We start from the raw sequence: 19058 nt of genomic DNA, 5'->3' as shown, positions 1-19058 counted from the left end.
TATAACACGGTAGATATATATTATATATTACTATAACACGGTAGATATATATTATATATTAATATAACACGGTAGATATATATTATATATTAATATAACACGGTAGATATATATTATATATTAATATAACACGGTAGATATATATTATATATTACTATAACACGGTAGATATATATTATATATTAATATAACACGGTAGATATATATTATATATTAATATAACACGGTAGATATATATTTATTACTATAACACAGTATATATATATTATATATTACTATAACACGGTATATATATTATATATTATATATTACTATAACACAGTATATATATAAAGCCCATTTTGAAAGCATATATATATATATATATATATATTGAACAATACCTTCAATACATAACATTTTTTTGTGATAAGGATCCTTTAATTTATTATTATAATTTAGTTATTTTGTGACCACAACATTTACCAATTGAATAATAAACTATATTACAGAAAGTTCCTGATTATCGTTGGACAACGACACTAATAATACCGCACAACGTCTTATTTTGCTCTATTTTTCACAAATGTCTACTTTTTAAATATATATATATATCATTATAAATGTAATAAATGTGTTTTTCACTGGCGGTCGGAATATTGCGACAGATTCAACAATACCTTTTATTCTCCGCAGCGACACGAGCGGAGAGGACACGACTCTTTTTTTGTCACACGTGTTTGAATGCAGCAGGTTTTCATTATCGCTGTAGAAAGGCTTATCTGATGTACGAGTTGTTCAGATGGAAGTACCTCTCCACGTGGATTTCAAAGATAAGTGTGCAGCCTTGTGCAGTTTGGAGGATCCTTTTATCCAAAACACCTGACACAACCTGCAGACACACACTTTTTTAAGATGAATAAAACCAGAGGGCAAAATAACACACCGTCTGACGGTGTTAGTCGCTTTGGTTGAAATAAACATGTTGAATGAACACAAATCCTTGAGAGGAAAATAACATTTCATTTATGATGGACTGAATTTGTCTTTCAAGGATGTGTATTTACGTAAAAAATGTAGTTTAAATGTGTCACAACTTATACTAAACTGACTGAAACTTTTCTTTGATTGTTATTAGTTTTTCATGACGTACAGTGGAAGCTGCTCTTATAAGGATCTGAAATACTTGTTGTTTCCATTTCTGACGACAGCGGCAGGTGAGTTTAGAAGCACCTTGAACTCCTCAAATGTCCTCAGCTTATAGTTTTAATGCATCAAATAATAATTATATAAGTGTATCTTTAATCATGTTCGTGACAATCAAAGAAAATGTAAATTATTTTAGTGTTTAATATAAACTGACGGTTCAGTTCACAGATCTTCATGTCTAACGTTTGTTTGTTAATTATACGGCATACTGCCTCTTCCTGCAAGATAAATATACCCTGAGGGACAACACGAGTCTTGACCTTGATCTTGTGGCATACTAATTGGCAACAGGCTGCGTCAACTCCTAAAGGAAACTTGTTTTTCAAAGCATTTAAGGAGGAAAAGAGACAATATTACACTTGTGTTTTCATGGTCTAGTTTTTATTGTTGGGTAAAATGACAAGCGTGTTTTCTCTATATAAATAACAATCACGTGAAGGAACATACAACGTGGCTATGTGGAGGTGAAAGCAGTGAGTGTGATCACAAGATGTTGATAATGACAGCTGTGTGTTGATTAAGAACAGAATCTGTACATGACGTGGGAAACTAATGGACCCGCAGTCCGCCGCTATGTACAGAGAACATAGAGAAAAGGTCATCAGCAGTACAGTCAAGTTTAAAGGTTTGGAAAACAACATGTGACGGGGTAACTCAACCAAAAGATACGAGTAAGATTAAACGGGAAAGACAGAATGACTTTATATAATCTGTACACGTCAAAAGTCCTTACTAAATTTGAGATACGGTCGCCCATCGTGTCAGAGTGCTCGGGTGAAAATGCATAGAAATGTGTCCAGCTAGGAAACGGTTTCATTGACTCTACGCAGGAGCATTCAGACCGTATCCAAAGACCCTCTACACAACACAACTACCCCCCCCCCCCCCCCCCCCCATGTATTCAACAGTTCCCTTCTTTTGGTCCAGGGATATTAAAGTTGTGATTCTCTTCCCACACACCAGTGCTCTATCTCACCTTCCAACGCTGGTTATAAATTTCGGATTAAAGGTCACGGAGCGTAATGACCACTCAGTCGCCACTTCAAACGGGATGGGATCACAGCGAGGGCTCCTTTTTAATTAGACTGGTGCTCGGCTGCTTTTGGACGAGAGCGGTGGATTTGTGAAGAACCACGCTCACCGCGAATGAAGGGGGGGGGGGGGTCAAAGGAGGAGGCGCAGTCACACGGGGAATAATTACGCTAATTCCTCTGATGGAGGGGAACTTTCCTTGAAGGCACAGGAAAAAGTTGGGGATGGGAAAACTAAAATTACAAGAGTTAATCCGGACATATACAGTATATATATCTATTTCTGCCAATTCACTTAAATATTAGTGTTTAGAGATTATCTACAGCATTCCCACACACTGAACAACCGATTGTGAATAATGATGCAAAGTTGCACATATTTACGGATTCATACCAATTTTCCTGAAAGACATTACCAGCAAGCAACTTCACGTTGACTTAAAGTGAAGCACCAGATTATTAATTTACTCCCTCACTTGTGTTTTCTTTTTTTTGTTTTGGATGACAGTCTCATCCAATGGACTTACAAATGGTCAATTTGGTTTCTGAATCTGTGGTATTCACTATCGCGTTCCCACAAAATGAAAAAATCTGCAACAGAATTCAGTGCAACAGTACCGTTGAGGAAGAGAAAGCCCACTGGGTCTCGACGTTACGACCTAAGAGTCCCCGACCCACACCACCGCGTTGCCTTTGAGGACGTCGGTGATCTCGCAGTTGAGCTTGTTGAGCCGTCCGTCCAGGATGAAGAGGGACTCTCTGGACGGGGTCATGAGGTACTGTCCGAACAGACCGCTGCCCGCCATCACCCTGTTCCTACTGCTCCACGGCCACTCGAACGTCTTGGTTGCCTCTTTCAAGCTCTTGATCATCTTCACTTTGCCGGTGCTCAGCTCCACAAACAGAGCGTCAGTTTGACGGCCGGAGCTGCCGAACACGTTGTACTGGTGGACCTCCGTGAAGGAGCGCTGGAAGGCCAGGTCAGACAGGTGGAGGTTGGTGTGGATGTCAAAGGGCTCCTGGATCTCGCCCCGCTCTGAGATCACCTGGATCCTCATCAGGCCGTCGCCGTCGTCGACAGAGACCAAGTAGTGGCCGTCTGGAGACACGTAGGGAGTGCCGGTGACGTCGCGGTTTTGTCCGATCAGGCTATCTGTTACACTGTCCAACACGAGCTGCGGCTGCGAGGCGCCGGTGGAGTCCGGCCTGCAGTTGACAAAGTAGTAACCGCCGAGATGGGTGTACGCTACAGACTTGGGGATGCAGTTATACTCCCGTAAACTGATGTTTTTCACATAGGATGTTGTCTCCAGGTCAATCTTGTGGAGGACCGGCTCATTTCTGTGAAGGATGAGGCCAAATCTGTAGACCAGAGAGAAACAGAGAATCAATACAACATTTTGACTTCTTGTGAACCCTAAATTATGAAAGATGTAAGTCGTGTGAGCGGCGTTGCTCTGTAGTCGGTCCTCCACTGAAATATCTCAACAACCTTTAGACGGATAGTCATCCGATGCTTTGCAGATTCTCGGAAGAGTTTTGTTACGATCCAACTTTAAATGTAGCGCAACCAGCAGGTTGAAATGACTTTCAGCGCCACCACTTCTGTTGAAATGTCCTGACAACTGTTGGAGGGATTGTCGTGACATTTGGTGCAGACATTCATCTGCCTCAGTTTCATGACTAAAATCCCTCCAGTCATTTAGATATCTTCTGTTTAGTGCTAAACTAAGATGATGAACATTAAACCTGCTAAATGATCTTATAAATACTAAGTAAAAGTAATTCCATCATGAATTGTGTCTGAAAATCTATTTTTGCAGGAATGGGCGAGTAAAGAACGGTGATTGATTTTGTAGCAGCGTGTGGTAACGTCATTAAGAACAATCCACATGTTGAAGTCATAATAATCTTCAGACTGGCTTAAGTTTTAAAGAAAGGTTGAAGAATTATTGTTTAAAGATGCCAATAAAGTACTAACACTGGCCTCTAGCATCATCTCCCCTCTAATAGAATTATATCAGTTTTATATGTGGCCATCAGTGGAAATATTATTCATTACAAAACCTCAAAGAATCTCAATGACGCACTACTTTCTACTTTTTAACAGCTGCACAAGTCGACGTGTGATATGCAAAGAGCTGACAGGCCTCAATTAAATGTGAATAGCAGCTGATCGATGCTGACAGCCACTTCAATCTCGCCGTCATTCATCATCTTTCAAGCCATTTAAACACAAAGCCGTCTGTACCTGCGAACAGAACATTGTTGTTTGAAAGTCACATTATTCTCCGTGCGGAGGAATCAATGATCCAGAGATCGGTCGGACCAGCGGGTCCAGACGGGAGCTCTGAGGTCATTAGGACAAAATAAAGTCTTTCAGTGTAATGACGGGCAGGTATTGTTTCGGATTAAGTCCAATTTCTTAGCTTGTTTTAACAATATTGGAGTAGTTTTAGTATTTGTGTACATTTATTTGATCTTTTTAAGACTTATTAACAGATTAAATCTCATTTTAAAGCGGCTAAATACATGTTTTAAAGGATTCCCTTCACCCAGCTCCTACAGGTGGGAGGTGGAACGTCTTGGGCTGTTTGTTAGATTAAAGTCAAAGGAAGCGCTCTGACACTAATAATACATTTAATTTATATCGCACAACGACACTCAGGTTCTTGATCATAATTCGTCCCACCTGTATTTAAAAAACAAGCAACATATATACTTTCAAATGTCCTGTGCCGTTTAAAAGTAAAACAGTTTGTTTGTTTCATCCCCTGATGATTTACAGACCGATATTACCGCTGTGCCTGTCACACACTGACATGTCTCTGCTGCGGACTGTATTTAATCTGTTGTGACAGATCAATGGGTAGGACACACACACTGGGATATTTTGGCAACATGCTCAGAAGATAAAAGGTCAATGGTGCATTTATACTGCAATGAAAACATTATTCTCACCAACAGGAAGATGTGTTTCCCTGTTTTATAAATGAATAATCAGACATTGTTTGGACTCGCTCTGATGTGAACACAGCTGGGTTGCTTCGTTGACAGACCCAGATTGCTCTCAGCCAAACTGACAGCTGCTGTTTGTCATTTGTATCAATGATTAATGCATTAAAGATTCTTCCTGGTTCTGAACAACACGGTTATGTTGGACTAAAGCTCCATCTTCATGTCAATACGAACACTTTGCTCTGCAGCTCTTAAAGCTCCTGAGGGCAGCGTTTATAAACAGGGACCAGAACAGCAAAACATATGTGCAACACAGCAATTCTTGCTCAGCCATCTCCCAGCGCGAAAACAACAAATCAACATCTCGCCGGCTTGTTCTGCAACAAACCAGGAGGAAAAATAGGTGCAGGCGGCCTGAGCTGCAGGGACTGTATGCGGGTAACAATAAGAAATAACAGGGTTTTTTGCTGACATGCAGAGTCGCCTGACTGTAATGTCGATGGTTTTAATGGATGACAGCCCCCAGAAGTTCTTGCTCACTTTATAGTAGCAGCTTAGGGAATCCTCGAGTCATTAAACAATACCCGGAAGTTGCTGAATATATGTCTGCTGCACACACACACATACACACGTTGCTAAATCGACTAATCAATGCTGCGTTCCTGTCAACAGACAAATGGCTGTCTGGGTACAAGATCAAATAAAAAACAATCTGTGCCACAAGGCAGCAGTTTAGTCGAACTTTTGAGTTCTGCCACAAACACCCACAAATACACCTGAAGCTCTTTGTGTACTTCAACTGTACTTGTATACCACTGTAACAAACCCAGAGGACACGGAGCCAGCAGCGTCTCTGCTTCAGTAGATGTAGACACGTTTGTCTGAATAAAGCTTCACTGACATGTGGACAACACATTAGAAACACTAAAGTACAGGGAAATATACGATTATTATTTATAAACACAACACTTAGTAGAGACTTTGAGGCTTTTCAATGTTTCCGTTCACATTTCTTAAATTATAACATCAGTTTGGGTTGAGTAAAGCAACAACGAAACATTTGGTCTGTTACTATATCAACATTTCAAGTGCTCCATGAATCAGTTAATCCACAGGAAATTATTCTCAAGCTTAAAAAAAGGCATTAAGAAAGTCATCGTTTCGTATTTTTCTTTCTTCTGTAATTGTAAAAGTCACATTTCTGGATCAATATGAAGATGTCACTTTGTGTTCTGGGAACTTATGACATGCAATCTTTCTTTAAAACTATTTTCTCACTAAACAAATCATCAGACTAATTGATAATGAAGGTTAGAGATGTAATGAAGATTTGATTAGTTAGTAAGTTATTTTACAAGTATAAATGCTCTTTGATGGTTCTAGCTTCTCAAAAGTCAGAATTTGCTATAAAATGAATGTTTTGAGCTGTTATAACAACTATTTTACTGCCATAATCGTCTGTTTTAAGTATCACAATTGTTGTTAGTAGCCTTAAAAATGACAAAGTCTTCCTGTTACAGAAAACTAATATCAATAAAGTTTTGCTGTATTGTCTGTAAAGGTGAACGCATCAGCTGCCAGGCCGTTACACAATGTGAAGGTATTTGTTCAGATGATTCACATTCATAATAAGCGGACCTGGCAGTGGCAGAAACATGCTGTAAGCTTATTTTTAAGCGCTTCAGAAATTATGAGCCACCAGTTGGTAAAGAGCACACTGGGAAGATGTTTCCTGCAGGTCTCATTGGGTCTAACTATAGCCGAGCCAGCAAACCCACACTGGACCGCTGCCTCCTGCTCTCCGGGGGACCGTTAACATCCTGAAAGCCTCCAGACCTCCTGCTTGTTTCTGGCTTCTCGGTGACATTAGTCAAACGTTTGGGAGCTTTTCTGTGTCCAAGTGAAGCCTGAGTGTGAACACCACAGCGGCACGTCCGAGCCTCGCTGTTGGGAAACTCAGATGTCGTCCCCTTCTGGCTAAATATTATTATTTGATTGTGAAACATAAATAAGTAACCCTAGACCAAGTGCACTAGTGACTTCTGTGATTACCGTTCCTGGAGAAGAAGCAGATTCTGGGAACTTCAGCACTGAGATCCAATCGATGTGTCTCTGATTCGTCTCAGATATTGTCAAATACAAAATGTCAGCGGCTGTAAACATGGGAGATGATTCCGTTTCAGTGCATAACAACTGTGTGCGTCGAGTTAAAGAAGGAGCACACTCAAACCTGCATGTACTTACAGGTCTGGGTGCTAAGCAACATAATTACACTGCCTACCTTTGTTTAAGAAACACAGCTGGTGAAAGCAATATGCTCCAACACTGAGCACATTAACAGATCCTCAAGACCCGCTACAGAGGGACTGAGGTCCAGTCTGCCAGGTACATGAATACATACCACAATATAAAGGCATTATTCATGTTGAGCTTCAGAAATAACTTTACGCTTTACATGTGGCGTGTTTAGCTAAAAGTCACCCGACACTGTGTGTGTTCGTATTTGGGGAAATGGTTCTGAAAGCAGCAGCACGTCAGAAACAGCTTTTGTTTCTGTGATGTCTCTCTCGAGCTTATCGTCTGCGTTCAAGCATTAACTTCCTCTTCTTTTTAAATCAAGGACATTTCCTATGACCGGTGTTTGTGTCACCCGTCTTAATTACAAGACTCATCTCGTCAGATGTTGTTAATTGGCTTCTGGATTTATGAATTCAGATATTAAAATTTAATTCCACAGCTGATGTAACGAGCGTTTATTTTTAGATGTATTTCAGGTGATTGGTCACGGTCTCTGCAGCACAGATGACCACCGGGCCTTTCTCCAAAAAACTCCCATTAACGCCGTAACAGACGAACACACACACACACACACACACACACACACACACACACACACACACACACACACACACACACACACACACACACACACACACACACACACACACACACACACACACACACACAATGCCCGTCCAAATCATTATCACAGTATTGAGTCTAGGAGAAAAAATTGAATGAAATGCCGATGGGGCGAATGTAATTTGCAAATCAATTTGCATTAGGGGTGCTCTTGGATCCTACTGGACGCACCTGATGTGGTTAATGATGAGGCTGGAGGCGGGAATGAAGAAGTCGTCCACCCTGTCGAAGCGTCTGCCAACCGGCTGTGTGTGAACCGTGTGGTGGGAGACTCTTCCGCTGGCCTGATTGATCACCTGGTGAACACCAACGAAGAAGGAGGTGGGTGTTAAATATGAGCGTGATGAATGCACTCAGTGCTGCTGCTTTCTGTAACTCGCACTTATCTGTAGCTTATAACCAAAAAGGAGAGTAATACTTGTAACTGTGTTTATTTGTCATGTAAAGTCAGAGTTTCCTTCCTTATAAGAAATGTCCATTTATTATCTTATCCTGAGATGTTGCAGCTTCAAAGTGGGAGGTGATGTGTGCCGTCGTCACCGGTGTCTAAATAACACTTGTGCATGCACAGGAGCGTGCAGACATGTGCTTGTGTGTAGGCAGGGTTTGCTTTGATTGTGCCACAAAGCACAAAGCACATTTCCACAGACCAAACCCCGCATTATGAGTGTCTGTGCGGGCGATGAAAAGCAGCATTTTCAAGCAAGTGAAAAGCACTGGAGCTGAATCAAGATGACCCTCAGAGGAAAGAAAAGATGCTTTTTAAAATAAATTACCATTTCATTACATATTTATTGATTCTATTTGTGTCATGGTGACAGATAGTGTCTGTTAGTATTTGGACGGTGACTCAAACAGTAATGATGCTGTCATTCAATGTGAGGGTGCGTCCATATTAAGGGAACGCTTTCATCGCCCTGCTGAAACACGAAGGGATCACATATAAGAGACGACTCCTGCACTGCATACATATATATATATATATATATGTACGAGCTTATTGCAGAAGTCCTAAATGATCCTTTATTTAGAGAGAACCTATATTTCTAATTGCCCTAGTTAAAGCTAAATCAAACCTTCCTCCCTGTTTTCTTAATTCAGTATAAAGTTCATTACACGGCACTTATTGCATCAGTAAAACTAAAGTCTTGTCAACACTTCCTCCACAATGTTCACGTTAAACATGTTTACAGGCAGGTGTTACAGTCAATAACACATCAGGAAGTTTTGAGTTTTGTATCTTAACATTCTTCACAAGTGCAGTAAAGAAGAAATGACTGGAATACATCAGAGTCTGAAAACGTCCTTCCTGTTCAAAAAGAGCGACGCAGAGTTAAGCATAATGACTGTTGGACTGATGGAAAAGCACATTATACTACATTTACCATGCGAGCCGTTGTTGTGGGACCCTCAGTGTTTGTTACCCAGCCTTCATTAAGGCTCCTCCTTAACACATCACTATAATTTCAATACAAGTCAGCTGATGAGTAACATGACATTGCAGCACACAAAACCAAAATATGCAATTGCAATAATTAAGAGACAGCAGAGTAAAGTTTGCTTGCAAAAGAATGAAGTTATCAGCTGATATATTATCATATATATATATATATATATATATATATATATATATATATATATATATATATATATATATATAGATAGATATATATATATATATATATAGATATATATATATATATATATATATATATATATATATATATATATATATATATATAGATATATATATATATATATATATATGTCATAGTCATTGCTTTTATCTTAAATGAAATGTGCTGCAATTCTGAGCCAAAACAATTGAAAATGTGTCACTTGCACGCTGCATGTAAGTGACTATTAATTGCCTCTCATCAGGCAACGCAAACAAATCAATAATTGAAAATGGCAGCGAGGCGGCAAGTGATTAATGCAGAGTTCATGTCATATCGGAAAAACAGAAAGAAAAGGACATTTAATTAGTCGTAATGCTGAGACTGATTATATGGTTATTTATAATAAACTGGACGTGAGTTGCTATGAAAAAGTTCTTTGCTTGTTGGAGGTGGAATAAAGTCTATAAGTGTGAACTGATCAAACTTGCTCTTAAACGTGAGTATATTTTGCTTTTATCATTGTAAATGGAATTTCTTTAGGTTTTTAAACAGACACAATGACCAATTTGAAGATTGGACATTTGATCAATCGAGAATAATCCATATTTGACAAGACATTCAGAGGACACAAGAACATAATCTGGCCTCTTGCTAATCTTCGATCAACTCCTGACTGTCTCATTATCTGCCTTTCTACCACGTCACAGGGATACAACTCTGCAGAGGATTAAACAGTACGCTGTGGACTCACCTGGAGAGTGGGGAAGTTCTTCTCCATGTCCCCCCAGCTGAGCAGCCACAACTGGTCGTGAGATTTGTCATAGTGAAGCTTCACAGGATACGGGTCGGTGCTGACAGTCTGGAGGGGGGACGCACAATCAAATCAAACTGAGCCTTTAAAGACAGCAGGGCCACAGAATAACAATTCAAGGCAATCTAGACTTTGCTTTTGAAGAGATCTTTCTTTGATGTGCAGCGGTAATGCGTTTGGAAAGTTTTCCTGAAGACTAATGCATCAGGGGTTGACAGGAGCAAGGCTTCTTTTAACAAGGCGGTGCGGAGGTGTGCTCTTTATGTATACGGTGTTTTTGGTGTTGAGCTGCATTTCAAATCAAGTGGTGACAGACACAATTGCTTTACCACACTGAAGTAATGGCTTTCAGTCTTTATCCGTTCTCTGACACACGGCAGCCATATTCCAAGTCAGAACAATAGATGAGTCGCATGTGACAGAAAAGCACTCCTCGTGCATTATGTCCACCTGAGTGCAGACAGACGGCTCAAAGGGAACGGGGAAATCACAGGGGAGCACAGCCTGCACAACGGCAAGGAAAAGCAATCATCTTTTTTTAAAGGAAAATTATTGCAACCCACACTGTATTCCCTCAATCCCCCTTTGACTCACTTTCTTGCCATGCAGTCCTAATAGTATTGTTTACTTAGGCAAAACATATGTTGTATCACTGAGAGAGTAAACATCCCTCCTGAGAGGGTTATGCACATAAGATGAGGAGATCTGTTGAATCCCAACTAATCTCTGAGCATGCAGTCATCGGAGAAAACAGGTGTTCACGTTTCTTTCTCTCGACTAACAACTTGTTTCCGGCTGATTATCAACATCCTCAGCCAATATGTTGGTGCAACTTTAGGATCTGTTGGAGATGAAGCGCGGAGGAATGTTGCAGCGCCGTCAAACGTTTACCCGTGTGCACTTTGCAGATAATTGGTAATCACATGCAAAATACAATCTGCTCATTAAAAAGTCTTCACCGAGCATTTAATTGGTTACAAATTTCAAAATACAATTTGCTCATTATTACGACTTTACGCACGTCAATCATATTAATAATTCAATGAGAAGCAAAAGCGGGAACTGGAAAAGCAGAACTCGTGTCTCTCTTACTATTCGAGACGAGAGGCGGGTTCAGGTGGTTAATTAACCACTGCTAATATAATGCAATGAAGCTAAACCTCCAGGCGGCTGAATAATGAGCTTGTGACAGTCTCTGGGACAACGACCTGTTTACCGGCAGGTCCCTGAGAGGCTGGGCGAGCTGTGAACAGCCATCACGGTGTCACGCTGCAGGGATCTGAGCAGCCCTGGATTAACCTGACGCACCCAAAAGCCCACTGACACCGATAATTTAACTGCTCACTAGAAATGTGCTGAATGTTGTCATGTAGGAAATATGCTTCAGACTGAGAGGTAGAAATGTAATTCCCTCAGGAAAATAAATGGTGCTGCAAGGCGGCGGAGTGTTAGAGGAATTGCCTCCATCACAGAGGAAACTGCAGTTGTTAAAATATCTATGAAGGGTTGCCAGGTGAGAGTATCGGTGGGTCTCCGGGTTACTTGGTCATCACATCACTGTGGCGGTTAAGTGCAGGTCTCGACTGCAGCAGTAAAGTATGAGATGGGTCGGGTCAGAAGTGAGCAGGTGAACTAACAGAGCTGGAGAAGCAGCACTTTGGATCGATGCTCGGCCGAAGGGGAAACCTTAAACACGTTGTCAGCTGGAAAGATCCAACACATTGTTGGTTAGGCTTTTTAAATGATTCCATACAAATCTAATTAGGTTTTAGTTTTCAACATTTGCAAGGTACTCAAATTAAACATAATTAAAACTAAAATAATGAACCGAGAAGGCAGAAACAGGTTTGAGCGACAGCCTGGTTCATGTTCACAACCTGCAGCGAAAGATATGAAATGTAGATTAAATGTAGCTGACAGATTAGAATAACGGGTGTAAACCTTCTTACTTTATTTATCACAAGGTACTTCATCCAAGTCCTGGAGGTCTTGATTCAGAACTAGTGAGACATTTGTCATTTAAACTTGCTAAACAGGCTAAAAGCTTCGGTCTCGCTGAATGTTTTCTACATTGCTTTTAGAGGTTTGAGATTATGGGCATTTTGCAAACCACAAAGCAGATTGTGTAACCTAAACTCAACCCTGAATCAGATGCTGTTGCTTTATTTTATAGTCAGTTTTTGCGGTACATTTCAATGCGTTCACACATTGGCAATACAAAGCTATTTACATGTAAATGTGACTTTTAATGTTAACTTTGAACAGATCAGTGATTTGAGAGGACGTCTCCGTTCTACAGTTTACGACACTTGACATTTAACTCGTTTAGTTTTTTGCTTTAGAAATGGAATAAGTCCACAGATTCAGAATAATCTTTGAACAATGTGTCCGCTATTTGTTACTTATACTGTCAGCACGAGGCAGATGAAGCATCCGAGCAGCTAGAGGACCAACGTCCATGCTTAGCGCAGCTGTTATTGGTGCATTAAGGAAAAGAGGCGGTGCTAAGGATTGACCAATTATTGGGTTTAACAACATTGTGACTTCTGTGAACTTTTGAGCCTCTGATCAGCAGGTACTGATAGAAAATTTGAGTTTATATCGATGTGTGTCCTTCGGAGTCAACCACCTGTCAAACTTGTGTTGCATTCGGCTTCCTGCCAACATACATCTGAAGCTCACCAGGGCCAGTGCACACCACAGCACTCACTCTTGTGTATTAGTATGCTACTAAATTATTACTCAAGTAGAATATTTTAAGTGCAGGCATATCTAATGTACAAGCTGTTTCCAGACAGGATGAAGTTCCCCATGCACTTAAAAAGTGGTAAAAGTTTGAAAATGCAGACCAACGCTCACAAATAATTGAGTTTCTGGATGAAGGACGATGTATTGTATCAGAATTAATCCTTCGTCAAAGAGGACGTGAAAAACATGTCAAAATCAGTCATAGAAAATATGAAGTAATGATTTATTAAAGAATATATGTGTTCAATCAATTTGGGAGTTTTTGGTTTAACTGTAAGAATAACAAAAATAAGGGGGGGGGCACTTAACTCCTGCAACCTTGAGGTTTTTTTACTTTAACTTTTACAGAACAGGATAGATTTTCTATTTCTTTCCCTTCTCTGTAAAATTGTTAACTCCTCCATCATCAAACGATGTTGCAAGGTGCTCACAAAACTGACATGAACCTGGATTTCCAATTTATCCTGAAAAGTACCTGGACAGCCTTCTGCGACTGGATGTCAACTATGAGCACTCGATCCAACGTCGGCTGTGTCACATAAATAAACTTGTCCTTGATGTTGACCGCCGATGACCACACACACCTCTGAACCTCCTCTCCTGGTGAGGTGGGGCACACCTCCTCCTGGAAGAAAACAAAAGCACACACACACACACACACACACACATCCTCGGTCAACTAATTGTTTTTCATATCACAGGGAAACACGTCTCATTAAAAAACAATTATCTTCAAGCAGACGTTATTCTGTGTTGTTTACTACTTGCAGTCTTATCTCCTGTGCTGATGTGAGTCGTGTCATCTTGGCAACTTAGATAAATGAGCTTTGCAAGGTCCTGAAAAATCTCTGTAATCGCTTCCATTTGTCTATACATAATCCACTGCTTTCTGTCCTGGCAGCGCACGCCTTCCTGGCCAACAGGAACCTTAACTGGCCTTCTGTCTCTGGAGCTTCCCTCCCTTCCCTTCCCTCCCCCCCTGGCACTCCAGGCTCTGTGGCACGATGTAGCGAGCTGCTGGCCAGCAAGGATGAATGAGAAGCTTCAGTGTGGACAGAAGAAATCAGGTGCCTTCCCACCGGCCAACTTCTCTCACTTAGAGGGGCATCAGGTTTAATATGAACATCGTTGGACTCCATCAGGAATGAGGGGGTGCATTAGCATCTCTGACAGAATCAACCTCATCTCCAGTTCACTCATGCTGTGTTCTGTGTTTATCTGTTGAAAATGAGCTTAATTTGGGCAGACATGCAACAATAACATTTAGTAGAGAGCTCGTTTCAAGCAGAATGCTAAAACAATCACAGCGCTTTGGCATTTTTGGCTTCATAAGGTTTTCAATTTCTGTCAGTGTCCAGTTGAATCACCATGCGTCAGAGTTTTAGATCTGAAACATGTTGGGAAAGCCTGGCTGAAGTAATGGTTGAGTCATTGCTATTGAACCCTGTGAAACCCCTGCAGTTCACACCGTGGTCATCGTGTGTTACTCGGCTCTAAATATCTTATTTAATGCACCTTAAGAGGTGACAAATCGAACATCTGACGCCCAGTTGAGGGTGTGAACGGAGGCGGCTGTAATCCTTCCTGTGTTTGTGTGTTGCATATGTCTGAATGTGTGTGGGAGCACATCATGTATGTGATTCATGTAGTGACTCACAGCTTCTAAAGACTGCATGTTTTTCCCCCTTTATTATAGAAATGCCTTCAGATAGAGCACCGTATACATGTTTCATGGATTCACTCATCTTTACCACACTTTCTGCAGCACTGGAACCATGCCAGGAACAGTACAATACTCGGCTGTTTCAACACAAACCGTGGAAAAAAAACTGATAAATATTTTGTTCACTTGTGAACGTGGAATATGACTTTTAAAAAGCTATTTTGACAAATTTGAGTGTGTGTGTGTGTGTGTGATACTCCCGAGTTATGCCACAGGATGATTTGTAGTGCTAATATATTTGTGACACAACATCAACAAAATCCGTGGGGAGGAAAACGGAGGAAAACAGAGAAATGGCAAAATCCAAAGTGTCAAAAACAGGAACTTTAGAGGAACAACACACACTTATTCTCTTTCATTGTGTTTCTGAGGATCTCAATCGGATCTACTTGAAACTTGCAGCATGATGGGATGTTGATTTCAGAATATTTCAACATGTTGAGATGTTTTTCAAATGGTAGATAACTCAATTTGAATTTCAGCTTTTACACCTAATAACCACATTTTAACTGACAGGAAGCAAAATATACATGAGGCTGATTTTGTAAGTTTATTTTATTTTAAATTATTAGTTAGAACTGATTTTCCCCAAAAGCTTTTACCAACTTGTTGATGTTTATTGTAAACTGAGTAAACGGAAAGTTTAGGAGCTCAGAAAAAGCTGCTGGTGAAAGTGACGAAGAATAATTGAGAGAAAGTGCAAATTAACAAGGAAACGGGATCATATTACTCCTTGTATCAGCTGCTCTGCACTGGCTCCCGGTAAAATACAGAATAGAATTCAAAATACTTCTCCTGACTTACAAAGCAATTAATGATCAGGCTCCAGCATATCTTAAAGATCTCATAGTACCTTATAAACTAACTAGAGCATTACGCTCCCAGACTGCAGGGTTACTTGTGGTTCCTAGAGTCTCTAAGAGTACAATGGGAGCCAGAGCCTTCAGCTATCAAGCTCCTCTCCAGTGGAACCAGCTTCCAGTTTGTGTTCGGGAGGCAGACACCCTCTCCACATTTAAGAGGCTAAAGACTTTCCTTTTTGATAAAGCTTATAGTTAGGGCTGGCTCAGGTTTGCCCTTGGATCAGCTCCTAGTTAATGCTGCTATAGGCTTAGACTGCCGGGGGACACCTCCCTGCTCTCTTCCTTCTCTTCCTCTCTCCTCCCCTCCCTCTCTTCTTCTCCCTCTCTATCTGTATGCATTTATGTAAATGTATGTTACTAACTCATCATCTGGGGCATCATCCCCGGAGTTTCTGTGTCTCATGTGGCAGGTTGCCACTGATAAAGTTTACGTCAGGATCAATGAATCGTGGCTGCGCCTGCTGCCCTGGTCCTGCTGGACACCGGGAAGCCTTTTTGACATTTTCCTGGATTCATCCAAACTTTCTCTTTTCCAACACAACATAATTTCTGTCAAATGTTGTATTTGTACTATGTTGTTTATCCTGTACACACGACATCTATTGCACGTCTGTCCGTCCTGGGAGAGGGATCCCTCCTCAGTTGCTCTCCCTGAGGTTTCTTACATTTTTCCCCCTTTAATTATGGGGTATCTTTTAGGAAGTTTTTCCTTGTGCGTTGCGAGGGTCTAAGGACAGAGGGTCTGAGGACAGAGGGTCTAAGGACAGAGGGTCTGAGGACAGAGGGTCTGAGGACAGAGGGTCTAAGGGTCTAAGGACAGAGGGTCTGAGGACAGAGGGTCTAAGGGTCTAAGGACAGAGGGTCTGAGGACAGAGGGTCTAAGGACTGAGGGTGTCATAACCTGTCTGTAAAGCACACTGAGACAAATATATAATTTGTGATATTGGGCTATATAAATAAATTTGATTTAATTGAAACCAAACAAAACCTTCTTGGTAAGGTTTAGTAAAACATCATAATTTTGCTTAAAATAAGTACGTTTGTTGTGTTATTTAAGCTCCGGATGTATTGAAATAAGTGACTCCTGACTCAAAGTCCTGTTTGTTTAACCGACCCAATCACCCAACCTCCTCCCAGACCAGGCTGACATGGCACATTGCCAATACATACCCACAATACCCTCCTTATGTTTAACTAATAAAAGCATTAGCAACACGATAGGAATTAACATGGAGGGAAGAAACCTAAAGATACCTCCTGGACTGACTTCACTACAATTGGACATCCCGGTGTTCTCGCTCTACTGTGTGTATCGCCGTAAAAAAAACTCTATATGGTACTTAAGAATAATGGATCGACTGCACGATTAACATAAACAAATCAATCAATGCTTCTCTCTGATGGAGAAAACGCAAGTTCCATGTGTTCCCATAGCAATGTTCCCCCATGACAGCACTGGAACTGGCATCACAGCGCTCGCAGTGATTGATATCCTAATACAAACACACCTCTCAGAGGAACGCTTGGCTGATTGTTGTGCATTCATGGCAGCGCTTTATGTATAACAGCCATCCAATAAGAGCGGGGGCTCCTGGATGAAAAGCAGCTCAGGGGAAAGCGTTCATTCAAGAACACATGTAAATCTAACAGGTATCTATCAGCAACTCGCTTTGAATGTTTTGCTGCTTAAAGGGCTTTAGTGAAGAACAGTGTTTTGGTGAGAAGAGTCCTCCGAGAGGTGAAACTCCCTCTGACTGCGTCTGTACATTTACATCACTCAGGATGTACTTACGTTATCCTGAGTGAGAAACGCAGAGAGATCTTTAATTTTAATCAAAGTAACGTCGTTTTTGTGGTTGTCTAAAAGAAGCTGGAATTAATTGACGGCTCTACGTTTTTTAAGATGCACTTTCAGATCTTGGTCATTTGCAACCATATGTGTTAACGAGGTGAAGGACATCTGGATCTGAAGTTTTTAGAGAAACAATTTGAGGAAACTCTGATTTTTAAAGTGAAACTGCTTTATTTCGGGTGCTTTACTCAGGAGGAGACCCCTGCGGATAATAAGGCTCTCACTTTAGAGCGGCACTAATCAATAGTTTTACATTATATTAACAATAGGAACATTTACCACATGTAACATCAAAGGAGTTGCTCGTAATTACGAACCCCTCAAATCTACAAAGCATTTTAGCTTCTTTCAGGTCATTATTTTGGCTTTACAACTTAAACTGATTAACAGCAGCGGTTTCCAGCGAAAACAAACTCACTGTTCAGCCAGATCTTTCCATCAGGAGTCAGTGAGGACCACAAACAAACAGCGTTAAGAGTGTGAGAGTGAACGTTGGAATCACAAGGCGGACACAAACAAGACTCCAGATGAATGCTAATGTTGCTCTGTGTCTGCTGGATGTGTAAATGTGCAACTGTTTAACAGGCAACACATACACAAAAACAACTTCACAATGTGAAATGTCTATATTGTGTAAATAGCTTTTTGCACCGGCCTCTCTGTGGACCTCCTACGCTGAAAACAACATTGAAAGTTTTCACAAGAAAACAATTTAATTTACTTAAAGTTCACAACATATGGAGATATAGTTTTAATTAAAAAGTGTCCATATGTTATTTGTTATTCTATGTGTTAAATGGTGCCGATTGTACGTCTTCATCATGCAGGTGCTCTCGATGAATAAACAAATACATCTGTAACTCGTATATAAGCTGGTGGCTGCATTAGAATTAGACTCCCAGTAAAACTATATTGACTGCCCATGATTGATTTCAGTCGCTGTTACTAGGTCAGGCAACAGGACGCTGGTCAAGGCCAGCGAATGATAAATCAACCGAGTCACACATTACCATATTTTGCATTCAAAAACACAAACGGTTAACTCGCAGGAGTTCACTGTGACAAAGTATTTATTGCTTCATGGTGGAGAATTTACAGTTTTTGATTTATGTCTGCCAAGAACTGGCAACACTGTTAATCGCTCCTTTTTGCACTTCGATTTTACTACTTTATCCTGTTCTTTTGGTCTTCTGATGTAATACAATAGAGCTTTAAATGGAGTCTTTAACTGTGTTGCAGCTCTTTAACAGGCATCAATCATTAGTCCTGGACAAGAAAGATGTGTTTTAATTGTGTCTGATTCATTCGAGAAGATACCGATTATGTTTGATTGGCAAAGACAG

The 19058-nt window shown here is 40.6% G+C and overlaps 1 protein-coding gene across 3 annotated transcripts in view; it reads right to left on the bottom strand.

Annotated features, from left to right (window-relative positions):
• Nucleotides 1–1547: 1547 nt before the first annotated feature.
• Nucleotides 1548–19058, bottom strand: part of fstl5 (follistatin-like 5) — a 132699-nt gene continuing 115188 nt past the window's right edge. For all 3 annotated transcript variants that reach the window (XM_029441467.1, XM_029441468.1, XM_029441469.1), the window contains 4 exons: nt 13753–13902; nt 10470–10577; nt 8271–8395; nt 1548–3581 (listed from right to left, as the gene is read on the bottom strand). In XM_029441467.1, coding sequence (XP_029297327.1) covers nt 2879–3581; nt 8271–8395; nt 10470–10577; nt 13753–13902 — 1086 coding nt within the window. In that variant the 3' untranslated portion in view covers nt 1548–2878. The remainder of the gene's footprint in view (nt 3582–8270; nt 8396–10469; nt 10578–13752; nt 13903–19058) is intronic.

This window comes from Cottoperca gobio, chromosome 10, assembly GCF_900634415.1.
Source record: "Cottoperca gobio chromosome 10, fCotGob3.1, whole genome shotgun sequence".
Taxonomy (NCBI): Eukaryota; Metazoa; Chordata; class Actinopteri; order Perciformes; family Bovichtidae; genus Cottoperca; species Cottoperca gobio.
Note: the sequence above shows the minus strand (reverse complement) of the source record. Positions and strands in the feature narration are given on the sequence as shown.